The 23,453-nt window shown below is 50.4% G+C and overlaps 1 protein-coding gene across 1 annotated transcript; it reads left to right on the plus strand.

The window, feature by feature from the left end:
• Positions 1-16,554: 16,554 nt before the first annotated feature.
• Positions 16,555-20,538, plus strand: LOC136017500 (galanin receptor 2b-like). The gene is given in 6 exon segments (XM_065685814.1): positions 16,555-16,741; positions 16,744-16,939; positions 19,689-19,932; positions 19,935-20,016; positions 20,019-20,060; positions 20,063-20,538. Coding segments are annotated over 6 exon segments (1,212 nt in total). The 5' UTR covers positions 16,555-16,569.
• Positions 20,539-23,453: the final 2,915 nt, after the last annotated feature.

Raw genomic sequence — 23,453 nt, forward strand, 5'->3', positions numbered from 1 at the left:
AGAAAATCCCATTTCTTCCCAGATCACAGTGTTTCATACATTTCTGAAGACAAGCAAGATTGCAGTACTCTTACATTAATGAGGACCAAAATGAACATAACAACTTCTAAGGTGAGGAAGCACATATAAAATAAAATCATTGACATGCACATTAAACTAAGAGAAGGAATCGACACTATGTCCTACAAGTATCTGGGATGCTGTCATTAGTACTGCCAGCCTACCTTTTGCTCACTGTCAGTTTGTAGAGGCTGCTGCTATGTCTGCCCAGTTTGCTCCCAATGTCAAGCTTGCTCTCCCTCCTGCATGCTCTTGCTCTTTCTGTGTTCCCTCTTCTTTTAAAAGCCACTCTAAAGCTGTTTATCTCACTTATCCCTTTCCTAAGTTCCCAGTACCACCCTGGTCCTAACCACAGGTTACTTCAACTAAAAAGAATACAGCGCTCTCAAATTCAGGTGGCACCTGGCAATTTATGAAGCTTAACCACAAAATTCACATAAACAAGGTCTTCTTGTGTGAGGCTCCTAGGCTCTCAGATAAGTATGCAGACTCTCTGAGGAGCACCTGCACTGTTTTTTAACACAAAGTTCTGCATCTGCCTTTCTTTTTTTATAGCTTCAGAGATGCTTTCTCCACTGTTAACTCTCAGAGAGGAGAACCTGGTGTCTGGTCACATCACTGTCCTACATCAAAGCCATTTCACTGAAGGCCAGTGGCCCACTTCATCAGGGCACAGCAGCCAAGCTTCTGGGTGAATTAACAATGGGGTCAAAAAAATGTCCTTCTGATACCAGCATTTACTTTTCAGTGATATTAGTTCTTTGGCAATGTATGTCCAGGGTCTTGAAGGCCCTAGGCAGAGAGGACAAATCCACAATATAAAAGGCCCCAAAATACTCCAAATCCTCTGATTCTAGATCTGCAAGGCGGGGGAGGGGGGGGGGGGGGAGGGGGGGGAAGGGCGGGGAATGATACCCACACAAATTTCTGGGGAGAAAAAACATCCCGTTTGGGATTTTTGTGGTGGGTGGCTAACTGGGGTGGTTGTTAAACTGTTTCTTATCTCCAAGCCAAGAGTCTTCTCCCTTGTAGCCTTCTGTTTCTCTCCCCTATCCCACCGGCTAGGGATGCAGAGTCCCGCTCCGTCCCGCAGCACAGCCGGAACCCCCACCGCTCTATGGTCATGCGCTGAGCAGCACTTCGTCCGTGAGCGTGTCTCTCTGCTTTCCCGGCTTCGGGAGCACGGCCAGAACAGCTCCAGCCTTGTCCTGTTGTCAGAGGCAAAGGCCTGATACGGTTTTTGGTATAGAGGCAAGTGTCGGAGCCGGGGATGGAACGGGGCAGAGAAGCGTCAGCCCTGTCTCCCCAGTAAGTAGTTGCTGTCCCCGATGGTGTAACCTGGGGAGCGACCGTTCCCCGTCCCGCTGCCTCTGCATGACCGAGTGCTGCCACCCCATGTCAAGAACTCGGTACTGCAGCACGGGTTGCACTCAGGCGTCATGGTGCTCTTGCCGCTTCCGCAGCTGTTCCCCAGTAGCAGCAGCGCGATCCATGCGCAGTGTCCGGGAACAGCACGGTTGTGTGCAGGGCGCGGGTCTTGGCACCGGGGGCAGCGTCAGGTGGGATCCGAGGCCATTGGGGAGGTGTGTCGTCTCGTGTCCTTGCGCGCTGGCTCCCGGGGTGGAGGGACGGGAAGTTTCAAGCTGCCCGACGTGGCAGCTCCCGCTCAGCTGCAGGCGAGGTGAGTCAAGGCAGCCCCGGGGAGGTCCCCGAGAGCTGACGGGAGGCAAGAGGGGAAGGAGGCGCACGCACTTCAGGTTGCAGACACCGGGTACCTCCCTGGCTCACCAGAGCTCCTGAGCGTGCTGTGGCCCTGCGCACCCCGTGCAGTAGCTGCCAGCTCCAGCGTCTCCCCGGAAGCCTTTTGCATCACTCCACGCCTGTCCCAAACTCTTAGGTGATACAGACGAACTGGACCTCGAATGTGCTGTCAGAAGCCCCAGTGAGAGGAGGGTCTCGGGTCAGGGATCTCTGGTGATAACGCTGCTTCTTCCCCTCTCCCAGAGGCCATGGTGAGGATGCATTTGTCCATTCCGCCCCTGGGGATGTTGTTGACTGCATCCACCTCAGCTTGCATGGGCTGTCTCTGCCTGGCCTTGCTCCCCTAGCATTGTGGGGATGAATAGGACAAACGGAGAGCTCACTGGCTATGGGCAGCTGCTGACACAGCTGAAGCTGGAGAGGCCAAAGGAAGGTAAACAAGATGGAACTGAGTGCCAGCCAGCCAGCAGATGTCTCCTGTTGCAGACAAGAGAGAGCTTGTGTCTCTTGAGGATGAGGAAAGATCCCTCTTCATGATCCACAGCAAGCCAGAGGACTGACATGCACCACCAGGTCTGCACGTTACCTCCAGCACAGTACAGCCGTGCAGAGCATGAGTGCGCGAGGCTGTGTGCCTGGGAGGCCTTGTAATGCAGGAGCTGTGAGACACCAGTCTGCTCTCTGATGGGTGAGAGAGAGGGCAGCCCAGAGCTGTAGAAGAGGAAGGGGAGAGACAAGGAGAAAGAAGCATATGACCCACCAAACTGTCCCAGTGGCAGCGAGAGCTGCAGTGAGTCCTGAGCTGTCAGGACCCTGTCACTCCCTCCTCATGTGTCCTGGTCCCTCCCTGGCCGTTCTCTGGGCTTCTGTCTTTCCCTTGCTGCTGTGATTTCTTTTTTTTTTTTCTTTCTTGTACTTGTTCTCTTTATTCTCATGTCCTGCTCCTTTCCCTCTTCTTATGCTTTTTCATTCTCTGTCTCTGTCCTGCAGTCCATCGCTGTATTTTTCTTTGTTTTTCTTTTTTCATCTCCTTGTCCTGATACATCAGTCAATTTTTTCTTATTTTTTTTTCCTTCAGTCTCACTCTGTCCTGCTCCCTGTTGCTGTTTTTTCTCAATCCATCCATCCTTGTCCTGCAGTGCACAGTGTCCCGTTCCCCTAACAAACTTAGTTCAAAGTTGCCTTGACCAGCCTGGCAAGTCTTCTACCAAAAGAGCTCTTTCCCTTGTTTCAGACCAGCCCCCCCAGCCTCCAACAGACCTGGCCTCCCAAATCGAGTTCCATGGTCTAAATAACCAAATACCTGACTGTGGCACGACCTTTCTAACCATTTATTAACCATTTATTAATCCTGGCCTTTTGAAACAAATAGTTAAGCATGCATAATCAGAATGTTGCCTTTCGATGTTGTATGAGAGCAAGTGCCTCCTTTCTGACACAGCAGCAGGGTTTGGGAATCCTGCATAAGCACTATGAATGGTATAGGCTTATCCTGTACAGCTGAAGTTCATAAACTTCTTTACACAAGCTCTTACCAACAAATATGACGAAGTGGGAAATGTAGAGTTTAGTGCAGCATTTGGCTTGGAAAAATGCTGGAGTCTTTCAGGAATGGAGGGACTGTGACTCTCTTCCTCTCGTAGAATGGATAAAGTGGTAAGGATGTTTTTTGCTGCTGTCAATTAATGGGAGAAACTCAGTTTGGTTTGAGAAGCAAGACTTGGTTTCTTTAAAACCAATCTGCAGACTAAGTGAGACTTTGGCAGCACTTTCCCTTAGAAAAGCCCACAAGTTTCTGAAGTTCTTCAGTGTTTCTCCTGCTGAGAGCCTTCAAAACGGCAGATGGAGCAATTCAGTTGTTTAACTTCCATTGCATGATGGTATACTGTATTTCTAGGACAGGAGATGATCTGGTGAGATGCTGGTATTTTTCCACGTGCACTGCCCAGATCCTGTCCTTATGGGTCATTTGAGCTACTCTTTTCCTCTGTTTCTTCTGTTTGGTTAAAACAGGTATTTTATTAGGCCATTTCTTGTCAGGCCTTTCTTACTGAGATCCAGAAGCCCCTGTGCCTCTTGCGCATCTCCTGTGCCTCTTCATATGCTGCCTCACGGTGTCTCTCTGCCACTCAGTATTTTGCTCTGCTCACCCCTCACAGTGCAGAGCATGGACCTGCTGATGATGCTTTTAGCTTGGTTATTATTTTGAGTCTTATCTCCAGTTTGTTTCAGATTACCTGGAGAATTTGCATTACAGTGTTTGTTGTAACATTAATCTGATGCTGAAGGATGGTCTGTAATCAGTTTCCAGTAAAAGCTATGGAAGGCTCACCTAGGATTTTCCTCTCTCTTGAAATCCCACTGAGCAGGACTTTTGTAACTTGTGAAGCTGTGAACAGCCTTTCCCCTGCTCCCAACCTTATGTCAAAATGAGCATTTCTTCTTGGTGACTTCTCTGTAATGACAGTATTCATCTCTGAGTATCTGTAAAGGTAAATGATGGGCAACTTCCTTGCTGACTGTTCCATTGCATGTGTCTTCAAAGACAACTTTACGTGGTGGCTTTTCTCATGTAACACTGACCAGGTGATTCAAATGTCCTACAATCCCAAGTTTCTTTATTCTCTTTCTAGTTTGATTTCAAAAGAACCAGGGCCCCGCTGGGCAGCTCCCAAGGGCAGCCCCCAGCTTTGGTGGCAGGACCCAGTTAAGGCCATCGCTCGTCAGCAGCACCAAGAAGGTGAAGATCTGCAGCAACAAGAAGAACACATGAAGCCTCCTGTGGGATAGAAGAGGGGTCAGGCAGAGCAGAAGCCAAATTTGTCTCAGCTGTTTCCAAGCACCCTCTTTGAACACCACAGTGGAACCTTGTACTATGCTGGGCACAACAGGCTACACTCAGGACTGGGGTGAAGGGTCTGAGCGTCTGTCTCAACTCTGCTGTTGATGTTGCCAATGTGTCCCAAAATCCCTCCCTACATGCCCTCCAAGTTAGGAAGAAAATAAATACTGAAACACTTGATGCTGGACAAGTCCAAAGCTGCCTAATGCTCTTGGACCTTTGGCATGGACATCCCACCACCCATAGAAGAGCCCTGGACCCCACGGCAACTCACTGCAGCCAAGAAATGATATTATTCCTGCTTGTTCATGAAGCTGCTGGCTCTTGGAAGCCTTCACATTTCTGCTGGAGGAGCTTGAGCCTGTTCCTGAGCAGCTGGAAAAGCAAAGAGCCTGGTCAGGAGTCCATGCCATGCCTACTTGGGGGTGGCTTCCCCTCACAATAATGTCGAGCCCTTGTCCCTCCTGTCCCCAGTACCTTCTTGACCTCAGCCTGCTCCTGAACAGCTCCTGGCAGCTCTGACCACTGCCGCCTCTGGAAAACAAGTGGGGTGCTTCACAGGGAGCCTCAAAGGTGTCAAAGGGCAGCCCCAGTCAGTGCCCAGGGCCTGGCAGGGCAGGGCAGGGCCACGGTGGTAGCACCCAGGTGTCTTGGTGCTGGCAGTGTGACAGCGGATCCCACCAGCAGCTTGGCCACCCCTGAGGGGTTTCTGGATGCGGTCACAGACTGGGCCAGTGCCAGAAGTGTTCCCATTCCACACAGCATCCCCAGGAGCACAAGTGAAGGTCACTCATCCCCTCCACCCCCTTGCCACATTGCTCGGGGTGTTGCAGAGGCCTCCCCCCCCGCCATGGACACCCATGTAGGGCAAAGGGCCCAACTCACCAGGACTCTTGCAGCTCCACTGCTTCCTCAAGGGTTTGTTGATGCAGAACCGTGCCCAAGCACTGGGAGCCTGGGCAGTTTGCAAGGCCAGGCCCTATCTCCTGCGGAGTGCATTCTCCTCTCCAGTTACCCTTGTGCCCATAGCTGCTGGGCAACCATCCAATGCCCTGTCACAACATACAGCCCCTCTTCGCACATTGTGCTGCCCCAGTTTCCCGTGTCCTGGCACCCACCAGCCATCTACACACCTGCACCTGGCCAGCAGCCCTGCACCACCCCCTCCCTGTGCCTTGCTCAGCCTGTGCTGCTTGGGTGCCCTGGCGCTGGGAGGAGGTTGGGGGTCACCAGGGACCTGCACTGCCTCCCTTTGCCTTTCTGTGAGAGAGCTCTGCCTGGGAGAGAAGAGGGAACAGGAACATCTTTAGGGGAGACAGGGCTCTCTCCCTGCACAGCAGACACCGTACCCCAAAGTAAATGTCCCCCCCAACCATGCTGTTGCCATGGCTGCTGGGGTACACAACCCAGTACTGGCACCCTGTCTCTGTCCTGAGCAATTATCTCTGGCTTACCCTTCTTGAGCAGAGGCATTGGGCAAGACCAGATGATCTCCAACCTCAACCAGTATGTAACTCTGTGAACTCACCCTCATTCTGGCCACCTGCCCCTGCAGCTGTTGGAGCTCTGGGTGGTTGGTTTGGAAGCACCATGCCCAAGGCTACCAAAAAGGCACAGTAACCCTTGCACACACAGCATGATGGTAACTAGTGTATCAGGAAGGCTTGGAGACCCACACCTCCAGCCAGATGAGGCTTCTTATACACAGAGCCTCGTTCGCTCATGTCCTGCACAGCCATACCATCCTGTAGGTAACACATACAGACCCTGCGGTGCACACTGGGAGCCTGGCCTGCTGTGAGCTGGGAACAGGGATGCTTCCTCATGTAGAGCTGCAAGCTTGCTGTGCCTGCAGTGGGAGGCAGCTGCCAGCTGCCCTTTCATTGCTGCTCCAAAAATCTGGTATATAAAAATTAAATGTAACTAACTGATCAGCTGGAAAGCCACCCTTTGGGTTAGTGGCTGATGATTCGGAGAAATCTCCAGGAACTCGCCAACAAAGTTTAGATTGACAAGCAGGTATTCTTTATTGCGATGCCAGGAGACACAGGGTGAATTTCCAAATTCACCACTAAAATCAAAATCAGTTAGTTCTTTTGGTGCCATTCCCTCCCCACATTAAACACTTACAGACAATCCCTAAAAGATGCAGGGTCCCCAAGCAACCATGCTATCATTTAAGATGGAGGGGAAAAAAAATCAAACCAACCAACCAAACAAACAAACAAAAAAAAAAGTTATCCATTTCATCCTAAATTCCCGTAACAGTTAAGGAGATGGCTGACCCAGCCCAGATTTTCAACCAGCGTGTTCTAAGGGAGTTGTACAGTTTCACCTTGTGGAAATGTTGCGGGAATTGAGAAACATTGTTCTGAAGTTGTCCAGCAGTCTATTTGAACTCCTGTATTCACTAGGTACTTATAAAGAGGAGTCACTCTCCTCCTAGTGTGTCTCATCTAAGTATCAACCAGGCTGTGATTATATTGTCCTTAAACATACATATTCATTAGATTACATACATTACATCATATGCCCTAAAATGTGGTAGTGGGCTTTGGGACCCCTGGTGGTTATTTCTCCATCACTTCGTTTTAGGATTGTTGTTTCAGTAACCACCAGGCAGTTCTGGCAAAGCTTATCTTAGTAATTTTCTCTATAGTTGCCAACAAAGCCATGTCCTTGAAGTTACTTATTTACAGCCCTGCTCTTCAATCAACCCCATTCTTCAATCCACCCTATTCTTCAATCAACCTAATTCTTCACTGAATAGGGCTGAAGAAATGGATTTCTCAGTAGAAATCAGGCTCCAGCATTCTTTTATAACAACTTAGTTAATACTGAGGAAATTATTAGAAATGTCAACACTGTTATTTTTATGACATTTTTCAATTTCTTCCATTTAGCCATCTCAAACAGACAAGCTGCTTTCTCTCAGCTGGAGAGAGAGGAGCCTGTTCCATCTGTTACCACAGTGTCAAGTTAGTTCTTCCTTTCGGTAGAGATTTGTTACAGATAGCTTCTAAGGGTGCATTGTGTTTATAAAATCTTGAGGATCAACCTAAACGAAACCGGGCATCCATCCCACAGACTGTCAGTAAGCAAGAAAATAACAGTTCAGGGACAAGAATAGGACAACATTATGAGACAACAGTGTAGGAAGTGTATGTGGAAGAAGTTACAAGCAGTTTGAGAGAAAACTGGTTAATGTCTGAGCAGTACCTTGAAGATCAGAAGTAGCAAATACAGCAGGGATGACAGCTGTCCGGTAGAATTGAGCAGCAGCTGTCAAGGAGCCCGTGTCTCCTCTACTACAAAGCTTCTCTGCAATGACATCCTTCCCCTCCTGGTAGCCGTGAGGAAGCTGCAAACTGAACACATGCAGTTGCTGGATTTTCTGCGTCTCCCTACTCTGGTTGTAAACATCACCTCAAAACACTGGATATGTGAAAGAAATTGTCTCCATTTCCTCTTTAGTCTATCTTACGTAGACACACCGGGAGATGTTAACTTAGAATGCCAACTTGGCAGTTTTCACTGGTATTTTGTTGATGCTGCTGTCTTCTTTTTTAGGAATTAAAAGATTAGACTTGTTTGTAAGGAAATCATAAATTGGTGAAGGACTTTGAGAGGAGGAATGATGCTAATGAGCAGATGTGGAATAATGTGAAATGGTTCTTTAAAAATAATAGAAGAAAAAAACCTAGGGAGAGCATCTGTTTTGAATTAACTTCATTTATATATTTGTTGTGGGTTTTTTTAAGGCTCAGGTCTCTCTGTAGCGATGAGTTGTGCTTGCTGGTTGGTTTTGCAAGCGTGTGCTTTTTGGGGAGTGTGGATACGGTGAGAGTGCTGTGTTCTGTGGGGTGGTGTTGAGGAATGCCAGCGTTCATACAGGCGTGCTGCGGTGTGCTGCGGTGTGGTGCGGTGTGCTGCGGTGTGCTGCGGTGTGCTGCGGTGTGCTGCGGTGTGCGTGTGCTACCGTGCATGTGCCTGGGAGCGCGTGCGCTGCAGCGGGTCCTGGGGTGCGCTAGGCAGTGGCGAAGCCGCCGACCGCAGCGGGCTCTGCCCGAGCGGCGCAGGCAGCGAGCGCAGAACTGTGCTCAACGGGACGAGCGGCCGTGCGGGCCGGGACCAGGTAGGCTCCCGCCGGAGAACTGGGTCCGGCCGGTGCTCCACCGCGGGAGGAGCGCTGGGAGCAGAGCGGGGGCTGCAGACCGGCGGGGTGGAGACCGGCGGAGCCTGCAGCGGGCTGAGCCACTGCCTCCGCGGGCAGGGCAGCAGCAGCACCGGGCAGAGCAGTGCACGGCAGGGCAAAGCAGCACCGGTCAGGGCAGGGCAGAACAGTGTAGGCAACCAAGGCAGGGGCCGCCAGGGCAGCAGGGCAAAGCAGGGCAGGCAGGACAGGGCAGCTCCAGGCAGGGGCGGGCAGGGCAGAGCAGGACAGTAGAGGCAGTGCAGGGCAGGGCGGCGCTGAGAGCGGCTATCGGGGATGGGCAGTCCCAGCGAGGCGCCGACAGCCGTATGGGCCGTATCGGCAGACTGGACAGAGCTCGGGCGGCCCGACCCAGTCCGGTGCCAGCTCTAGCACCAGCAGAACGAGCCCCGTGGAGTTGGCTCCCAAGCCCACTGAAACAGGGAGTTCAAACTGCCTCTCTGCCTTAGCTTCTTCCTGCTCGTGTCTGGCCAGACCAGCAGGGTCTGGGTTGACCCAGTGCAATACTGATGTGTCTGTCCCTTTGCCCGGCCTCCTCTCGCCCTTCTTAGCTTTCCCTTGATAAAGGAGTTGGCTATGCTGGCTTGCAGGCACTGATGGCATGACCTGCTGCCTGCCCCCACCAATGCTCTGTGTTGGTCTTTTCATTATCTGATGGGTACTGGGAACCATTCTCTCTGCCAATCCTTTACTGAACCCTCATTAGAAAAAATCAGGTCTCTTGAGTCCCTACTTTGCCATTGATTGGGTTCTCATACCTGGGAATATTACCTCCTTCATCACATCACCTTTGTTTCTGCTAACCCTAAGTAGCAGTTGTGGGGGAAGAACCTTTTTGCACATGCTCTCCATTTTCCCTCTGCTCAGAGCAGCTGTCCCTCTTGCTGCTAGTCAAGGTTATTCAGAACCAAGTGAAACCCAGAAGCATTGTCATAAACCTGTTCACAAAATACGGTAGAGTGTGAAATGATTGCAAAATACTTCCAAGGGACAACAGAGCCACAGGGGTGAGTGGCAGCTTCCTGAGATGATACTAAATAGAGACTTAGAGACATCCCGCTGTGTCAGAAATGCTCTGAATGACTCCACGAGAGTCTCTTAGCATCTCAGTGCCCCAGCATCAGTGCCACAGTTTGTATATGTCACTTAAGAGACCCTACTTTCACTCCGTTCCTGTTCTACCACTGTCTTGTCTACAGGCAGGACTGCATATGGACGGGTGGATAAGAGCTAACCCAACAGAGAGAAAGATGTGTTTCTCTGGTGCATCAGTGAGTTCGCTGATCCAACCAGCTACAAAGCCACCTCTTCACGTTTGCTGTGTCTCCAACTCCCGTGTGTAAAGAGGAATGAAACACTACTTTGCCTTCATGTAGATGGGCACAGCCTAAGCCAGTGCAGTCAAATAGAGGCAAGAATAAAAACCCAGTGGCAGGCTGAGCTGCTCTCCCCTGCATAGAGGGAAGCTCTCTGGGCCCAAAGCAGTTAGGCAACATGACAAAAGACTGAGGTCCTCAAGCAGACTCTGGCACCAGACTCTCTGGCACATCCCCATCTGTCTGTCTCTGCTACTCCTGACAGGGCCTACGTAAGCTTCCCTGTTTCCTGCATGTCTATTCTTCATGGGTGTCATGGTTTAAACCCAGCCACAAAGCCCGTCCACTCGCTCCCCCCCTTCATTCCCTCCCTCTACTCCAGAGGGATGGAGAGGAGAATCGAAAAAGAATGCAACTCCCATGGGTTGAGATAAGAACAGTTTAGTAACTAAGGTATAACACAAATCACTACAGCTACCACCAATAATAATAATGATAAAGGAAATAACAAGAGGAAAGAATACAACACCTCAACACCAGCCAACCAATAACTCGCCCTACTCCCCCCAGCTGAGCACCAACCGATACCTCGTCCAACCCTGCAGTGCACTAGCCCTTCCAGGTAACTCCCAGTTACATCCCTGGGCATGACGTGCTGTGGTATGGAATACCTCTTTGGTCAGTTTGGGTCAGGTGTCCTGTCTCTTGCTTCCTCCCGGCTTCCCCTTCCCCCTGGCAGAGCATGAGGCTCAGAAAGTTCTTGGTCAGACTAAAACATTTGAGCAGCAACTGAAAACATCGGCGTTATCAGTGCTGTTCCCAGGCCAAAAATCAAAAACACAGTGCTGCACCAGCCACAAAGAAGGAGAAGAATTACTGCTACTGCTAAACCCAGGACAATGGGGTACAATCTTCTTCATGTGACTGCAGGGGGACTTTTGCTTTTATTGAGAGCTGACATTGCTGTTTGAATTTCCTTTGCTTGTGCACCAAGGCAGAGCTAGCAAAAATAAGTATCATGGCCACTTCAGTACTGGCCATTCCAGCTTTCCAGAGGAAAGCTCAACCCTCTGCCACACCAGCAGCGTTCATGGAGCTCAAGGTTACTATAAAACAGGAGAGTCTAAGTCAGAAATAAAATTTCTGCACTGCACATGCAGAGCAACTGAAACTGTCCTTGTGAAATCCTTTCTGCTTTGGGACGAGTAGGTGCTATTGGAGCAATCTCCACATTCACAAATGAGATGCAGTGACCTTTGGGTCCCAGATATCAGAGTCCAACTCCCAGGCTGCAGCATGAGCTTGCTGCTGCCCAGACAGAGGAGAGGCTGCCATGTCAAGTGGGGTATTTGACTTGTACAACTGTTGGCCAGTGCACAACAGGCCAACCTGAAGATCACATTCTGCTTCTTAGACTTTATAAGCCTTTGGCAATGGCCTCTGGGAATACTTGTAACTGTATGGGAATGGTCTCATTACACCTGTGGTAGGGTTGAACTGGGCTTGGTGTGACTCCAGGCAGCTTGCTGGCATTCTGAGATCTGCTCCGATAGCAGGAACACTTGCAGCCAGGAGCCCATCGTCACACGTCCCTTGCAGAGCTTCTGCTTCAAGCGCTCACTGCCAGTGCTCCCCAGGGAGCACTTGGGTTAGGGTTAGGTTAGGGGCTAGGGCTAGGCTTTAGGGGTTAGGGTTTAGGGTTAGGTTAGGGGTTAGGGTTACAGTTAGGGTCAGAGTTAATTAGTTAGGGTCAGGAGTTAGGGTTAGCACTTGCTAATTCCCCAGCCTGAAAGAGAACACACAGCTAAGAGGTCGGATTTTTGCACAGACTGTGTGTGCTATGTCCATACTCGTGGTGAGATGGCCTTGGGCCACCTTCCTGGGCCACAGCACATCCCTGCAAATACTGCACAGGGGTAAGAATCCCTTTTATTCAGGACAAGCTGTACCTGTATCTGTACGTGACATTCCTCCAGCTCCAGAACTCAGAAACATGCAGACAGATTCCTATGCCTGTGACAGAGAAACTAATGTTTCCATGCATAATCTCACCTTCTACCTGCAGTCCAAATGCATATGTTGGTAGTCAGTGAAATTATACAAAGTTCATGTACTCGGGAGAGCTGCCCTGTGAAGCATGGGAAGAGAATATATATCTGGGTCACTGAAACCAAAGCAGGAATGGTCCCATCATACTGTCCTCCTCCTGGGCACAACGTGGAGCTGTGTCGTAGCTGTAACTGCCAAAAGTATTTCCGGCTCTATGCCTAGTGTGCCAGGTTTATTCTAGGAGCAGGTACCAAAAGACCTGGGAACGGAGGATCACAGAATCACAGAATCACAGAATCCCAAGGGTTGGAAGGGACCTAAAAAGATCATCTAGTCCAACCCCCCTGCAAGAGCAGGGTAACCTACAGTACATCACACAGGAACTTGTCCAGGCGGGCCTTGAATATCTCCAGTGTAGGAGACTCCACAACCCCCCTGGGCAACCTGTTCCAGTGCTCTGTCACTCTTACAGTAAAGAAGTTCTTCCTGATGTTAACGTGGAACTTCCTATGTTCCAGTTTACACCCATTGCCCCTTGTCCTATCACTGGATATCACTGAAAAAAGCCTAGCTCCATCATCCTGACACCTACCCTTCACATATTTGTAAACATTGATGAGGTCACCCCTCAGTCTCCTCTTTTGCAAGCTAAAGAGACCCAGCTCCCTCAGCCTCTCCTCATAAGGGAGATGTTCCACTCCCTTAATCATCTTTGTGGCTCTGCGCTGGACTCCTTCAAGCAATTCCCTGTCCTTCTTGAACAGAGGGGCCCAGAACTGGACGCAATATTCCAGATGCGGCCTCACCAAGGCTGAGTAGAGGGGGAGGAGAACCTCTCTTGACCTACTAACCACTCCCTTTCTAATGCACCCTAAGATGCCATTTGCCTTCTTGGCCACAAGAGCACATTGCTGGCTCATGGTCATCCTCCTATCTACCAGGACCCCCAGGTCCCTTTCCCCTTCGCTACTTTCCAGCAGGTCAACCCCCAACCTGTACTGGTACATGGGGTTGTTCTTCCCCAGATGCAAGACTCTACACTTGCCCTTGTTAAATTTCATCAAGTTTCTCCCCGCCCAACTCTCCAGCCTGTCCAGGTCTCGCTGAATGGCAGCACAGTCCTCTGGTGTGTCAGCCACTCCTCCCAGTTTTGTGTCATCAGCAAACTTGCTGAGGGTGCACTCAGTTCCCTCATCCAGGTCATTGATGAAAATATTAAACAGCACCGGTCCCAGCACCGACCCCTGAGGAACTCCACTAGTCACAGACCTCCAGCTAGATTCTGCGCCATTGACCACAACTCTCTGCCTTCTTCCTTTCAACCAGTTCTCGATCCACCTCACTACTTGATCGTCAAGCCCACACTTCCTCAGCTTATCTATGAGGATGCTGTGGGAGACAGTATCAAATGCCTTACTGAAATCAAGAAAAACCACATCTACCGCTCTACCATCATCCCTCCACCTAGTCACTTCCTCATAGAAGGCTATAAGGTTGGTCATACATGACTTCCCCCTCATAAAACCATGTTGGCTGTTCTTAATGACCCCCTCATCCTTGATATGCCTAGTGATGGAGTCAAGAATAAGTTGTTCCATCATCTTTCCAGGGATGGAGGTAAGGCTGACCGGTCTATAATTACCCGGGTCCTCCTTCTTGCCCTTCTTATAGATTGGTGTGACCTTTGCCATCCGCCAATCCTCAGGCACCTCGCCCATTTCCCACGACTTACCAAAGATGATGGAAAGTGGCCTAGCAATGACCTCCGCCAGCTCCCTCAGCACCCGTGGGTGCATTCCATCCGGACCCATCGATTTACAGATGTCCAGTTTGCATAGCTGATCCCTAACCCAATCCTCATCTACCAAAGCAAACTCCTCCTTTGTCCTGACTCCTTCTGGGGCTATAGAAATATATTGCCTCTTGTTTTAGTTTTATTTGCTATGTATTTGAAGAAGCCCTTTCTATTGTCTTTAACCCGACTAGCAAGATTGAGTTCCAAGGAGGCCTTAGCTGTCCTAATTGCCTCCCTACATCCTCTAACAACTGTCCTATATTCCTCCCAAGCGGCCAGCCCCTCCTTCCATAATCCATAGATTCTCCTTTTCCACTTGAGTTTGCCCAGCAGCTCCTTGTTTAACCACGCTGGTCTCCTAGATCCCTTACTTGACTTCCTACTCATTGGGACGCTCCGATCCTGAGCTTGGAAGAAGCGGTCCTTGAATGCTAACCAACTATCTTGAGCCCCTTTACCGCCTAGTACACTTTCCCATGAGACTTCCCTTAGCAGTTGACTGAAGAGGCCAAAGTTGGCCCTTCGGAAATCCAGAACTGTGGCTTTGCTAGGTATTCTATTCCTCCCACACAGGATCCTAAACTCCACCATCTCATGGTCACTGCAGCCAAGGCTGCCATTGACCGTCACCACTTCGACCAAACCCTCCTTGTTGGCGAGTACTAAATCTAGCAGCGCTGCTCCCCTAGTTGGTACGTCCACCATTTGCATTAAGAAATTATCATCAATGCACTCGAGGAACCTCCTAGACTGTGAATGACTGGCTGTGTGAGTCTTCCAGCAAATATCGGGGTAATTAAAGTCCCCCACGACGACTAAGGCATGTAGTCGCGAGGCTACTTCCAGTTGCCTGTAGAAAGCCTCATCAACTCCTTCGTGCTGATCAGGAGGTCTGTAATAGACCCCCACAACTGTATCACCCGTGCCAGTCAGCCCCTTGATTCGTACCCACAGACATTCCACTTGCTCCTCATCCGACCCCGGACAGAACTCAATACATTCTAGTTGCTCTCTCACGTAAAGAGCAACTCCACCACCTCGCTTCGCTGACCTATCTTTCCTAAAAAGGACATAGCCATCCATGACCACATTCCAGTCATGTGAACTGTCCCACCATGTCTCTGTAATCGCCACTAGATCATAACCTTTAGCCCGCACACAGACTTCTAACTCCTCCTGTTTATTCCCCATGCTGCGTGCATTGGTGTACAGGCATTTCAGGGAGCCAGTCCTAGTACTCTTTTTCCCCTGCGGGACAGGGTCTAAAGAGCTATCCTTTCCCACAAGTGAAACAAGAGATTGATAGTCCTCCTTAGCCCGCCATCCTTCAATCCCTAGCATGTTCCTCTTGGGCTTGTCCCCAACAGGCCCAGTTAAATCCCCTCCCCCCTTCCTAACTAGTTTAAAGCCCTGTCAATAAGCCCTGCTAACTCCTGCCCCAAAACCCTTTTTTTTCTCTGGGACTGGTGTATCCCGCCTGTCACCAGCAAACCAGGTGTCCCATACAGCAGCCCGTGACTGAAAAACCCAAACCCCTGCCTTTGGCACCAGTCACGTAGCCATACATTAACCTGCAGAGTCTTCTTATATATCCCTTCACCCTTGCTTGCAACAGGTATGGAGGCAAACACCACTTGCGCTCCAGACCCTTTAACCAGCCGTCCCAGGGCCCTGTAGTCTCTCTTCATCGCCCTTACGTTCCTCGTAATAATTTCGTCACTGCCAACCTGAAAAACCAGCAGTGGGTAGTAGTCAGACGGCTGCACCAGTTCAGAGAGCTTCTTTTTAACATCTCTAATCCGAGCCCCAGGCAGGCAGCAGACCTCCCTGTGTGGTGGATCCGGTCGACAAATGGGCCCTTCTGTTCCCCTCAGAAGGGAGTCACCCACCACAATTACTCTTCTTTTCTTCTTGGTTGGGGAAGTTCTGAGGCATGTGGGTGAGTGACTAGCCCTGGGTGACTCACTAGATAGATTTGCCTCACCATCTCCATTCACCTGGCCCTGAATTTCCAAGACCTCGTACCTGTTATTCAAGGGCAACTGGGAGGGAGGAAGGGATTGTGAAGGGAAGGATAAACTCTGCATGTCAGTATCAGGAGAGCAGGCATCTTGTCCTATTCAGGTGGTTGGTTTGGGGCTGGAAACCCACTGGCAGAATCTAATCAGCAGAACAGAGCTCCATTCTCCCACAAAGGAGGAAGCTGGGGTCAGATGCCATCCTCTCTTCTCCCTCATACCTCACCTACAGCATCATCAGTCCAAGGCAGCATCTGAACATGGGCTGTGGGGCGAGGGCCAGAATGGGGGAGCAGGGCACACCTTACCCCCAACCTGCTACCTGTCCTCCGGGCCAACAGTGTCCAGGGGAACCTGCTGAGAAGCATGTGGGTCACAGAGCTGAAAATGGGGCTTTGTGTCTCCAGTGAGCCAACAGGACCATCAGCCAAACTAACAGGCTAAGCAGCATTTCTCCAGTCTCTCACATCTTTCTTTGTGTTGCCTCAGGCTCCAGCGTCTCATAATGACACAGAATGATGGAGCACGAGGACTTCAAGAGCCTGGCTGTGTACTGGAACTCCTCTGACATTTACCAGTTCAGCACTGCCAGGGTCATTGTCCCTGTGGTCTTCTTTCTCGTCTTGCTCCTGGGCACAGTGGGCAATAGCCTAGTGCTGGCAGTGCTGCTGTGCAACGGGCAAATGGGCCAAACACTACCAACCTCTTCATCTTCAACCTCAGCCTGGCTGACTTCTTCACTGTCTTCTGCGTGCCTTTCCAGGCAACCATCTACTTCCTTGAGGGCTGGGTCTTTGGCTCCTTCATCTGTAAGGCTGTCCACTTCTTCATCTACCTCACCATGTATGCTAGCAGCTTTACCCTGACTGCCATCTCTGTGGACAGGTAAAGATGCCCTTGGGCTGAGGAAGGAGGGCAGTCTGAGAAGCTGAACAGAATGAGGGCATGGGAATATTGTGGCCCTCCACTACTAGGAGGATGGTTCAAACCCGACTGGTACTGATCATTGCCAAAGGCAGTCTGAGGACCAGGTGTGAACCTCTTCCCCTAGCAACCCACAAGCAGCACTTCCAGATCTCTGGAGTGCAAAGCCAGTTCTACTCCTGTCTGGCTTTCTGCTGGAGAGACCTGCCTTGTGGTTAAAGCCCTGGAAACACAAGCTCAGCTCCCCACTGTGCCACAGACTCCCACTGGGTGTCACCTAGCTCTGTATAAGAGATGTCACTCAGAGGGAAATAGCTACCCCAAGCCACCATTTCAGAAAAGCATGATGTGCAGGCAGGAAAGTAAACATAAGACCCCAACATAAGAAGGATGTGAAGCTGTTGGAGCGAGTCCAGAGAAGGCCATGGAGATGCTGCGAGGGCTGGAGCAGCTCTGCTCTGGAGACAGGCTGAGAGAGCTGGGCTGGTTCAGCCTGGAGAAGAGAAGGCTCCTTAAGGGGAGACCTTAGAGAAGCTTCCAGTGCTTAAAGGGGCTACAAGAAACCTGGAGAGGGGCTTTGGGCAAGGGGCTGTAGGGACAGGACAAGGGGGAATGGCTTTAACCTGACAGAGGGGAGACTGAGATGAGCTCTTAGGCAGAAGCTCTTCCCTGTGAGGGTGCTGAGGCGCTGGCACAGGGTGCCCAGAGAAGCTGTGGCTGCCCCATCCCTGGCAGTGTTCAAGGCCAGGTTAGATGCGGCTTGGAGCAACCTGGTCTAGTGGAAGGTGTCCCTGCCCATGGCAAGGGGTTGGAACTGGATGAGCTTTTAAATTCCTTCTAACCCAAACCATTCTGTGACTTTAAACAGAAAGGACTGTAAGAGAAGCCACATAAATACCCAGCGATCCATAAATACCCATAAATACCGGAGGTCTCAGTCCTGCAATAAACACATCTCTCATTCCTCTGGGGGTTCCAGCCCAGCACAAACCCTATTCATCTTGCGATTCCTGTTCCCCCTTTTCCCCCAGCCCTCCTGCAGTCTGTACAGAAAGGTACCCATGCCATGAGCCAAGTCCTTCCTGGGAGGTTACCCAGGATGCTCTCGCGCTGACCAGTGCCACCTACATTGTTAACAGGAGCTCTTTAAGGTGACTGTGTCAGCTGCCCCACTTCTGACTAAGCCTACATTTATGGTCCAGGATGAGGAAAACGTCCTCATGGGGTAAGCTCCATCCTGGACTGCTACAGGGAACATGTCTTAGCTCATCTTGCTCCTTGTGCTTGCTTCCAAGCTACCAAGACAAGATAGGGTAAACAGTCCTCTGCAGTGAGGAGGTTCACAGCACTGCAGGCAGAAGGAAATTTCAGTACCGGGGAATATGTGCAGCAGGTTAAATCCCAGCAAAAAGTGTGGTTGGGCTACTCTTCCAGTCCCCTTCCACATCGTCCTGCTCCCGGGTGCCACCTACAGAAACTCAGTGATCTGACACTTCAGCAACTCAGGCACCTGGAAATGCCAGCATCCTCTGTTTGGGGTAAAGGGGGTCACATGGCATTTCCGACTAAAATAACCCAATCATCTGGCATTTCAGTGGCTACACAGTTTGCCTGCTATCACCAGGAAGACCAGAGATTTCTCATGGTCTAAGCCTCATGCTTCCCTGTAACCTAAATCACATGGGTGAAGTCTGCCCCTCCAGCCAGCTCAGAATCAGGGACAGTATCTCCTCTCAAAAAGAAAGGACATTTTGGCAAGGTGCTAGTGCCTGTGTTCTCTCCCTTTCTGGAGGCACTTCTGTGCTGTGCTGTGCTGCACTTGTAGAGCTGCCAGCAGCTTTCAGGATGACAGGACCAGCAAGAAACAAAGGTTCTGTTACACATGACCCTTCACACTAGCTACGTGTCTTATCTACATGCTCTGCTGGCCATACAGTGCATCAAATAAGCACTATGGCAGGCTGAGGCTGCAGCAGTTGCACTGTCTGTGCTGACGGCTCCTCTCCATCCCGTACTCACAAGCACCAAGCCATCTTTTCTCCTTGCTGACATCTACATCTTTGCCCTGTGGTGTTGCCTGGAGGTAAGGGAGCAGAGCTGGCCATCACACTGTGTCTGGCCACTGTTGCTGGAGGGAGCAGGCGGAGCATCACTGCCTGCTTTGGGCTGGTCTTGGAAAGTAGACAGTACCAAAAGTCAAGGGCCCACCTGGTCCCTTTGGTACCAAGGTGGAAGCAGCCACAACTCCAATCAGCAAATCTCTCACCTGCCAGGCTTGTCTGAAAGCTGGAGAAGGCTGAAAATATGCCCTCTGTGGGCAAGAGTCTGCATGGTGCCTGTCACCTAGTAAAGCCTCTCAGGGCCTGAATCCACAGTTCAGATCTCTTTCTGCCACATAAATTCTGCCAAGCAGTGGATACGTGCAAGCTCTCCACAACATCATCTCTATGGCCCTAGCTCAGGGACACAACCCACCCTACCATGTACTGAGGGGTAAGCCAGCCTAAGCTTGTGGGAGAAGCCTTCTTGCTAGAAAGATAAATGCTGCTTTACCCAGGACTGTATCTCAAAGAGGGTGTGAGATAACATGTAGGGCCACTGCTCAGGGGCCTTCAGGAGAATGAAGGAAACCCTTTTGTCCCTGGAGTTTATGTGGCCAAGTAGAGCTTGGCTGAAATCTCAGAGCTGGTTACATTGCTCTGCCCTCCAGGTACCTGGCCATCTGCTATCCACTGCGAACCCCCCACAATGTAGTGGCTGCCATGGCTGTGATCTGGGGCCTCTCTGTGGCCTTTGCTGGGCCCTAAGTAAGCTACTATGACTTGATTGAGTGGGAGTCCAGCTACATCTGCATGCCTGGCTGGGAGGAGTGGAGACGCAAGGTCATGGACACCAGCACATCTATCTGCCTTTGGCTGTGTCATCCACAGCATCTGTGGACAGCAGTGGAGGACACCTGGAGGACATATCAGAGTCCAAGAAGGCCAAGCGTAAAGTAACCAAGATGATCATCATTGTAACCATCCTTTTCTGTCTCTGCTGCTGCCATACCACCTAATCATCCTCCCATACCTCTATGGAGACATCCGTTCAACCAGTCCACCTATGCCTTCCACCTGCTTTCCCACTGCATGGCCTATGCCAATTCCTGCCTCAACCCCACTGTCTATGCCCTGGTCTCCAAGCACTTCCGCAAGGACTTCAAAAAAGTTTTCAGCTCTTTCTTGAGGAAAGAGCATCGCAACAAGGTGCATGTGATGCACACGGCCTACCTTGTGCCTGGATTTGAGGCAGGTTCCACTGGAGTGTCCCAGACACATGAGGAAAATAACAGGCATGAGCTGAACCCAGCTTCCATGGCAGTCCAATCCAGTTCTTTCAAGCCCCTTCATGTTTCATACTGGCCAAGAAACACACCATCTGCCAGCTTGGCTGTGTCACCAGCCTCAGGCCAGCCTTTCCCACTGGGTGAGAAGAGGATGTTGGAAAGTCAAGCCAAAAACTGCTATATGCTGCTTCTGACCATGTCGTTCCTCCCCATGCACCGAATGTTCTCCTGAGCAACAACATGCTCTATGGAAGGGAAGAAATAGACCCAGACTTGCCCCTGATCCTCAGACTATCTGGACTCCAAGGAGTAAAGCTCCAGCTCCTCTGTTGACTCTCAAACTACTCGTCTTCATGGCCCCACCTCTCTGGACACACTGGTTAGTTGTCAAAGAGCCACTTCTGCCTCCTAGTGCCCCATCTGCCCAGACTGGCTCCCACAGCAGGAATGACAAGGTAGATGGGCAGTGCAGGCAGGACCAGGCAAGTAAAGGTGGTGTGGAAAGCGCCTGGCACAGCCCACTGGTGGTTGCAGTGATGGCTTTGCTGTTCTCCCTGTGACTGGGTCCTTCCCTGGGATGTGGAGTGGGCTGTGGGCTCTCTGCATGTTTGGGATGTTGCTGTTGTGCATACTAGAGAAATGTCTTTTTAACCGAGAGCAAATAAATGTATTTTCTTCATCCAGGCAGTAGTGAGGCCTGCAGTGGTCATCTGGAGTGGGGATGGGCTACCTCAATGGGGTCTTATTCATAACTGGTGTAAATGACAGTGCACCAGGAAAACCAGCACTGAGCAAAGTCTGCAGAGCCAAACCCTGCCTGGTGTCCCCACTCCTTTCTCCACAGCCATGTTTACTCACACAGGCAGGTCCCTGAGCAGGTCAGTGCACAGCTGACATTTTTCTCCACAGTTAGCAGTCAACTGTCAGTACATAAAAGCAGCTTAACCTACCCACCATGCTTCAGAGGTTCCATGAGCAGGCAAGGAGCTAGTGGGCAGAGGCAGGGTTAAGTGGTTAATTTGGCTATGGCTCTTCCTGCCTGCATAGCACAGTCTTTGCACAGGGGATTGAGGAGGCTCACACTCCATAGTGGAGCAGATGCTTTTCAGGGACTGCTGAGTCTCATCTCGGGATCTAAGCATGCTCTTGACACCTTGGAGCTTCCAGAAGGAAAACTCTCATCTCCCTTATGAGGGCTGATTAGATGTGAGTGCCTGCCTCCATGGCTAAATAGCTGTTTGGCCATGATCTCTAGCTAGAGATCATAGAATTGTAAAATATCTCAAGTTGGAAGGGACCCATAAGAATCACCAAGTCCAACTTCCTTCTCTTCGCAGGACTACCTAAAACTAAGCCATATGACTAAGAGCATCATCGAGATGTTCCTTGAACTCTTGACAGGCTTAGTGCCTTGACCACTTCCCTGGGAAGCCATTTCCAGTGACCAACCACCCTCTCAGTGAAGAACCTTTTCCTAATGCCCAGCCTCATTCCATTTCCTCCTGTGCTTTTGCTGGTTACCAGAGAGAGGGGATCATCACCTTCTGCCCCACGTACATGACCTCTGACACTTTGGGATTGCTGACTCCTGTGCAATTTAAGAGATGGCTTTTAGAAAAGTGACGGGCATCCATGGACCACACGACTTTCAACAGCAGATTGCCAGGGCACCTGACCCAACTTGCTCCTTCAGCTGCCCCTCATATGCTCTCCCCATCCCCAGTGTTGAAGATTTGCTGGCAGTTTTCCACCTATGAGCAATGATGTGAAACTCAGCTACTTCATGGTCACTGAGCCCACAAGTCTCTCTCTGCCTACAAACTACAAAACTAGGGGGAACCTTTTCTAGTTGACTCCCTTAGCACCTGCACCAAAAAGTTACTTTCAACATGCTTCAGAAATTTCCTGGACCTGTTTGTATCTGCTGGGTGATATTCCCCGTTGATGTCTGAGAAGTTAAAATCACCCATAAGACCAAAGCCAGTTGACTGAGAGATATCCCTTAGCTCCTTCTATAATTAATTGGTGTTGTCATCCTGACTGGGTGATCGGTAGTAGACTCGCACAACAACACCCGTTTTGTTTCCTTTCCCCTTCATCCGTACCCAGAGGCTCTCAACCAAAAGCCATCCCAGCAGAGTGAGAAGCCAAGGAATGCTTAATCTGGAAACATATTTCTCATTGTGGCTGATGGTAACTCGCAACAGCCAAGCTTTATGAGGCCAAAATCTGTAAGCACAAGACAGTTCCGCACAAGAGGCTAGCACCTATTCAGTCAAGATCAAGACTGGCAATAATTTACCACTCCTTCCTTGCTGTGCTCAATATAGTCCAACCAATTCTCATTGCTCATTCAGGGACTACCTTATCTTTCCAATCTTGTAAATGTCCATTACCTTGAGGATTGGTGCGAGGAATTGCTACCCACTATCCCGAGAATTGCTGCAGACACGTGTGCGTGTGCATGTGTGGGTATGCGTGCGTGTGTGTGTGCGCACATGCGTGTGTGTGTGCAGACATACACATCCAGTTGAAGAGCTGTCTGCGAGACCAGGGAAACTGGTCCACCAGAAACATGTAATACATGACATGAAGAACAGAGGTACTCCCCCCAGCTCATTATAAAGTAGGAAAAGGTACTCACCAGGGAACATCGTCAGGGAGCCATTGCCATGAGGATGACTACAGGAGGACACCTCCGTGAGGACACTCTCTGCTGATGACTACTATGGACCCTGAGAGGCACCCTCCATGAGACATTGCCAGGAGGGCAACTCCACAAGACACACTCCACAGGCTACCTTCAAGGGGACTCCAGAAGGACGCCTCCACGAGGACACCCACCTTCAATGAACTCTTGGGAGACACTCTGCTCTGACACCAACTACGAACCCTGAAGGACTCCCACCACCACCAACAATGACAGTGGATCCCCGGGACACTGCTGGATCCACAGTGGTGACAAGCTCACTCTCTCTCTGCACCCCGCATCCTTGCTTCATTTTCTGCCTTTTTCCCAATCTGTCCTATTGCTATCACCTTTATTACAATAATTTCCCTTTTTCATAATAACTGTCTTTTTGTAATTTGTAATAAACAAACTGTCCAGTTACGGTACTTGCTCTCGTTTGTGTCTTAATTTCAGTT

The sequence above is a fragment of the Lathamus discolor genome, chromosome 6 (assembly GCF_037157495.1).
Source record: "Lathamus discolor isolate bLatDis1 chromosome 6, bLatDis1.hap1, whole genome shotgun sequence".
NCBI lineage: Eukaryota > Metazoa > Chordata > Aves > Psittaciformes > Psittacidae > Lathamus > Lathamus discolor.